This window comes from Galeopterus variegatus, unplaced genomic scaffold (assembly GCF_000696425.1).
Source record: "Galeopterus variegatus unplaced genomic scaffold, G_variegatus-3.0.2 Scaffold7248, whole genome shotgun sequence".
In the NCBI taxonomy this organism is placed as follows: domain Eukaryota; kingdom Metazoa; phylum Chordata; class Mammalia; order Dermoptera; family Cynocephalidae; genus Galeopterus; species Galeopterus variegatus.
This window is the reverse complement of record NW_007733359.1, coordinates 9,593-16,559: the sequence shown is the minus strand read 5'-3', so window position 1 is coordinate 16,559 and position 6,967 is coordinate 9,593. Positions and strand designations below refer to the sequence as shown.

The 6,967-nt window shown below is 51.1% G+C and overlaps 1 protein-coding gene across 1 annotated transcript in view; it reads left to right on the top strand.

The window, feature by feature from the left end:
• SIPA1L2 (signal-induced proliferation-associated 1 like 2) overlaps positions 1-6,967 on the top strand; it is a 112,044-nt gene that overhangs the window by 102,523 nt on the left and 2,554 nt on the right. The window contains exons 18-20 of the mRNA XM_008591748.1: positions 4,254-4,307; positions 4,805-4,913; positions 6,068-6,149. Coding sequence (XP_008589970.1) covers positions 4,254-4,307; positions 4,805-4,913; positions 6,068-6,149 — 245 coding nt within the window. The remainder of the gene's footprint in view (positions 1-4,253; positions 4,308-4,804; positions 4,914-6,067; positions 6,150-6,967) is intronic.

Genomic DNA, 6,967 nt, shown 5'->3' with positions numbered 1-6,967 from the left:
ATGAGATAATCGTTATGGCAGCACCGAGTTTCCTAGGAAACTTAAAGAAACAGCTGGAGGTGAAATGTGGAACCAACCACTGATTGGCAGAGTAGCCTCGAAGCTTTTAGCTCACACATTTTCCCATCATTAGGTTTAGCTGCACCAAAGGCATCTGCCCTTAGAGCAGGCACTTTTGCTGTGTCACAATTTTCATATCCACACCAGAGACTTTTTAGTCCTGTGAAAGTTTTCGGGTTTTTCCCAGGCTAAGCATTTCTATGTGCAATTCTAAAAGGTTAGGCTATTCCTCAGCTACAAGGCTTTGGCCTTGCTAAAACTACAGGGCTGTGGCCCCACTATGCTACGGCCGAAACTAAAGGACTTTGGCCCCTCTAACAGCTGAGGACTGTGGTCCTACTAGTCTACAGCCTGATCTAAGGACTGTGGCCCTACTAGGCTAAAGGTTAAGGCCCTGTGAAATACATGTGCTTTATTAACGTTAGTACCTTTCACATACATATAGTNAAAGCAGGTGCAACTTAAAAATAGTTTAAGCAATTTACCATCAAAGGAGTCATAAAACTAAACTGTGTGACATACAGAATAACCAATGAGATAATCGTTATGGCAGCACCGAGTTTCCTAGGAAACTTAAAGAAACGGCTGGAGGTGAAATGTGGAACCTACCACTGATTGGCAGAGTAGCCGCTAAGCTTTTAGCTCACACATTTTCCCATCATTAGGTTTAGCTGTACCAAAGGCATCTGCCCTTAGAGCAGGCACTTTTGCTGTGTCACAATTTTCATATCCACACCAGAGACTTTTTAGTCCTGTGAAAGTTTTCGGGTTTTTCCCAAGCGTAGCATTTCTATGTGCAATTGTAAAAGGTTAGGCTATTCCTCAGCTACAAGGCTTTGGCCTTGCTAAAACTACAGGGCTGTGGCCCCACTATGCTACGGCTGAAACTAAAGGACTTTGGCCCTTCTAACAGCTGAGGACTCTGGTCTTACTAATCTAAGGGCTGTGGCCCTACTAGGCTAAAAGTTAAGGCCCTGTGAAATACATGTGCTTTATTAACGTTAGTACCTTTCACATACATATAGTTTCCAAAAAAAAAAAAGTATATTTTTAGTTTATTATGTTCCATAACCCCTCAGTTTCTTACACACAGCATAATACATGTACATTTTTTTGATGAGCACTTTTTCAGTTCTGAGGCTTCAGCTTAAAGTTGAGGCAGTTGTTGAAGTTATTGACAGCTGGCCACTGTGTGTGTGTGCGTGGGTGTGTGTACGTGTGTACAAGCATAAACAAAATGTGACATGCTGGGTAACTTCTAATGGTAACATAATTAGTGGGGGGAAAAATAGAAAAGAAAAATGCTACGTATGTGAAGAATACAAAGTCAAATTTAATATGGTCAGTGGACTTAAATTATCTCGAAGTGCATTACGATTGTGTCAGGCCCGTGTAGTAGATGTGTCTTAAGTAAAGAGTAATGTCAGGGCTGGTCTTTGTCCATCACTCAAAGGCAGATTCTCCACCAGGATCTTCATCAAGGAGCCGCCAAAGGCATAAACCGGAGTGTCTCACCTTGAAAGTACGGTGTAGCTTTTTCCTCTGGTGGTTAAGCCAGCTTTCTACAATCCAGTAAGGGCAGGTGTCAGAATCAGAACCCTTCATTTCCTCCGTGTAGCCGCAAAGCCCCAGCTTGCGTTTGGTTTGCAGTTTCTGACAAAGGCATGTTAGAACCGCTCTGTCATGGCAACAGGTTCAGGTTCCTCTAGCCTCATCCGTGCACGTGCCATAGGGCAGGTATCTGCCACGTGCACTGCTGACCTAATTCCTTGCCCTCGGCAGACTTGACTAGCCGATCAAACCATCCTTTTTGAGGACATGGGACTTCCAATGCTAGAAGAACTGATCCAGCGTTGGCCTCGTGTTCCCAGTGGTGCAGGCAGCCAAGACGGCCTCATGGGAGCTATCTGCAGTCACCATTGTGCAATCTGAGCTGTGGGTTGATATGGAACAGCTTGCTGATTATTCTTTCTGTCATTTAGTGCTAAGTGCAATAAAATAAGAAACTGACATTGAAATAGGTGAATTTAAGATTATTTAGAGGGATGGATCGTCTCATGTACAAGCTATGCCCAGTGTCTCGTCTCGGCCAGATGCACTTGCCTGGGAAAGGGCAGGAGGGAAAGCCAGGTGGGCTGCACGGTGTGTGGGGTGCAGGTGATTGGGTCTGTACTGACGTGGACACAAAGCTCCTGTTCTTCAGCCTGCATTTTCTTATGGTTTTGTTTGTGCTATTTGGGTCAATGTCAGTAATCACTTGGTTAGGGAACTTTTATCATCACAGAAATGAGCTGCAGAGGCATAAAGCTGCCACTGGAGACTGTCACTCAGATGCGCTATCTTATAGAGTAGTTCAGTGTCTGTGCTTAATCGAGGGAGCGTTCTGTTTTCAGCCTCCCAAGCTCTTCAGATCCAAAGTGGCATCCTCTTTGTGAAACTACACTGCTGGCAAAATTCTATTTTTGGCTTCTTGCGTCCTGACCAGCAGGACCTTGCTTTTCCCCAAGGACAATGGCTGCCAGAAGCAAGTCCTCTTTCTGTCAGACGTTGATATTCTATCAATTAAAGTAAAAATAGATGAAGCTCGCTAAGACATTTTCATCCAGGCATGTAGACTTGACCACCAGACCCAAGTGTACTAAGATAGAAACATAAATGAATTATCACTGGGTTGCATGAAATGTCAAGGAATCAGTGGAACTCTTGTTTAAAGTGTGAGGGCGTCCCCTTTTTTAGAACTCTCACAGGACAGAGGGCTGTGTGGGACCCTCCAGCACCCAGACCTCCCCCACCCCCAGAGCTACTCGCCCCCGCCACAGTGCCCCGTTCTTGCCCTGACCTGTGCTGCACACATGGGATCGTGTGGGGAAGTGGGCCCTGCCCAGACCGTGCTGTTAATCTTCATTAAATTGCAAATTATTACATTGTATGCAAAAGCCCTACAATTCAGTACCAAACGGGTAACACAAGTGTCTCAGGAATGCAGTTACAGAATGTAATCACCTTGCAGATTTGGCGCTTGGAGCTTTGCAGGAAGGTTGGTTGAAGGACTGCTGTGTGCCACTGGCAAGTGTTAGGAAAGGGGCCGCGAGGTAGGAGAACGCCCCGTGCGATGGTCGCTGGGCGGACCCCCAGGAGGGTCGGGCCTCTGTTGGACACCAGAAGCGCCTCCAGCACTGTACCCATGGCTGTGCTCCTGGCAGCTTCGACACGGCCATCCTTTTTAATTAACTGGAGGTGCATGACCCTCCATAAACCAAACAAGCAGGTAGCCTCATTAGGAGACTCCTCCAGCAGCCAGAGGGAGACAGAAGGGGATAATTAAGCACAGAGCACCCGACACAGCCCCGAGTGCAGTTTCTGCAGCATTGATCGACTTGCAGGAGACACACTGCTGTGGCACTCAGGCGTCACCTACCCCTCGGGTCTGCTGCGGACGTGTGTGGTGCTCAGAACCCAAGGAGGGAGGCAGCTGGGGGTGCAGGAAGAGGACCGTCGGGTAGATTGCCGGTCTTCACTTCCACCTGAGTCAGAACAGGCCTTTTTCCGCACGCCACGCAGCATTTCTAGACCCACGTTCTTGGTCAGTGTTCAGCCCCAAGGGCTGAGCCGATCTGCTGCCCATTCTGAAGACTGTTCTATTCCCTTCATACCTGGCTCTCGAGATAGTGAGTGCTGGGCCGGCCCGGTGGCTCACTCGGTAGAGTGCGGTGCTTGGGAGCGTGGTGGCACCCCCGCCGAGGGTTCGGATCCCATATAGAGATTGGTCCGCTCACTGGTTGAGCGCGGTGCGGGCGCGACACCGAGGGTTGCAATCCCGTTACCGGTCACGAAAAAAAGACAAAAAGGAGATAGTGCTGAGTTCCTGGTGCCAAGAAGGGAAGTGGCCCTGTGCTAAGAGGAGGCGGTGCAGTCCCACTGGTCCTGGGACAACTGCGGGAAACACCGTGTCCTTGGAGCTCCTTTGAGGGCTCCTAGGGAGGTTGCCCAGTAATCTCTCCTGTCCCCACACCTCTCTCATTTAAGTAAACCCAAAATGTGGTGTGTGCCTGTGGTTGGATCCCTGTGTGTGTGGCACGTGGCAGCTGCCTCCAGCCGTGCACAACCATGCTTCATGTGACCCGTCCCTCGAGCCCCGGGTGGGCTCCGCAGGGACATTCCTGTTCATAGGTGAATTCTGGATCTTATTTCAGGTCTTGACTCAGATGAAGAACTTGGGCCGATCTGTCACCACACCTCCTATCTAGGTGATTGTCATGGGGGCTCTCGATGTCCCGTGACTGTTTCTGCCTGTTCCGTGTGTCTGCACGTCTGCATGGTCCATGCTCTGAGGGTTGGGGGTGGACAGCCCATGCCTGGCTGTCCTGTCCCAGAATGTCCTGGATGTGGGGGACCTGGAGCAGAGGTCCCCTGGGTTCAGTTCGCCGGGCCAGCCGAACTCCCATGCTCGTGTCATGCACAGCCGAGCCTCTGCCTTTCTTGGCATGTGGGGAGAAGAAAGCGAGTCGGCTCTGGCACATCCAGGGTCTGCTGAGCATCCGTGGCCACGATGCATGGGCCAGTCCCATGGTTTCTCCTTGTCAGCAGCTTGTCTGAGTTTGTTTCCCTTGGTTTTGTTTCAAAACAGGGCAATAACTGATTTGGAAGACGGGAAGGATTTTATTTACTTCCTAAGTTCATTTCCACAAACCTTGCCCTGCAGCCATGACTAACCCTTCTCTGTGTGTGTTTCTCCCCCGCCCAGATCAGAGGGTGGCGTCCTTCTGCACCCTGACGGACATGCAGCACGGGCCAGACTTGGAGGGGGCCCAGGAGCTGCCCTTGTGTGTAGATCCAGGCCTGGACATAGCTGGGTACGTGAGCCCCTGCAGACTCCTCCTTCCCGCTGTCCCTGCAGTGATCAGCAGGGCCTCCGCTGACCGTGGGCCAGGCAGGAGACATGTCACCCCCACCCGTGTCTATCCCTGGTCCTGAAGAGTCCAGAGAAGGGGCCAAGTAGGACTGACTGGGCTTCCTGCCCTGCAGGGGAGACTGCATTTATTGGTATAACTGAGCCCTCCATGGGTAGATCCTGCCTGCCCAGATGCGTCCCCATGCCCAAGGTGGCGAGCCTCTGCAGGGGCCAGTGTCTGCCACCTGGTTACTGCGACAGCACCGGGAGGGAGCTCAGGCTTCCACCCGCCAGGCCCCACAGGCTGCCCTGCCAAGGACACAATCCCTCCCAGAGCCTGGTCCCTGCCCCAGCCTCACACCCTGCATTGAGGAATGTGGGACTGTCCTGCTTTCCCCGAGTTGGTGACCCGTCTGTCCCCCAGGAGATGCGCACTCTTGACCGGGGTCATCTGCACTTAATTCCAGCATCCGTGTGAACTGAGTTCCCGCTAACTCACGTGTTCACCTTGGTAATGAGCTTTGTAGTGTTTTCATGTCAGAGAGAGACAGATTGGGGAAGTTGAGTCTGTGTTTGTTTCCCAGGACTTCATTCTGGTCTACCTCGTCTCAGTTGGCTAAACTCATTTGAATAACCTATCTTTTTATTTTCTTACCAACCCATACACCTGTGCACATTCCAAATCCCTTTTTAAATCAAGAATCACAGGAGGGGTTTTTCTACCCAAGCAGCAATATGGACACTTTCCCAATCTGACATATTATCTCCTAAGCACATACAATAAATTTTTTTTTCTTTTTTGTCTTTTTTTCGTGACCGGTAACGGGATCGCAACCCTTGGTGTCGCGTCCGCACCGCGACCGGTAACGGGATCGCAACCCTCGGTGTCGCGCCCACACCGCGCTCAACCAGTGAGTGGACCGGTCTCTATATGGGATCCGAACCCTCGGTGGGAGCGCTGCCACGCTCCCAAGCGCCACACTCTACCGAGTGCGCCACCGGGCTGGCCTGACATGCAATAAATTTTTGAGTGAAAACTTTAGCAGTAAAAATACTGAATGGAATGTCATGACTCCACCTCTCTTGAGTCTTCCTAACTGTGTCCTCGTTTGCTAGGGAGCGGTCTCCGTCCACTCTGACCGGCAAAGTCAACCAGCTGGAACTGATTCTTCGACAGCTCCAGACCGACCTTCGGAAGGTAACGTCACCTGCAGGAAGAGTGTCATCAGAACCTTGTCTCACACAGTCCACTTTTCTTAACTGTTGCAAATAGGTCGAAGAGACTCAGAAAGGATATCTGCCCTCAACGGGGGGATATGCGGGACTCCTGCGGCCTAGTTCCATTTTCTGACCTGCGACTGATACATTTGGTTTGGGGGAGGCAGGGACCCCAGTGCATATGCCTGAATGTCGCTGGGCCCCCCGTGTGGCCAGTCCTACCTGCGGGTGGCAGCACCACAGGCCAGTGCTTGTCTGTTGGGTCACTTGTCGGCTGTACCAGTTGTGGGTGAGCCGGACGGGGAGGGTCTTTCAGGCTGGTGTCGAGGCAGGTGTATCAGGAGGGCCTGGGAGGGATGGGAAACAGGAGGAAAACTGCAAGGCAGGGTCAGACATGCTCGGGACAGGAACGTCTCCTGCAGAGGCCATGGTCACCAGCTCACCCCGCCCATGGTACCACACAGTGCTGCGGGCAGCGGCTGGTGGGTTTTGCCATCATGTCAGACCCCATTTTTAGAAACACCGATGTTATAATCTAGCGACGACCCCTCTCTGTGTGGGGCAAGATGTCCCTTTTGGCCCTGGGAGCTGAAACCACGCTGTACATTTTCCATTGCTGTACATTGGAGACTCCAGATGTGACTCTTCCGAAAACCCTGATTATGTTTTACGTAGTTTTTTTTTTTTTTTTTGTCTTTTTTCTTTTTTCCGTGTCCGGCAACGGATCGCAACCCTCAGTGTTGCCCCCGTACCGGACCAGGGACCGGCAACGGGATTGCAAGCCTCGGTGTTGCTCCC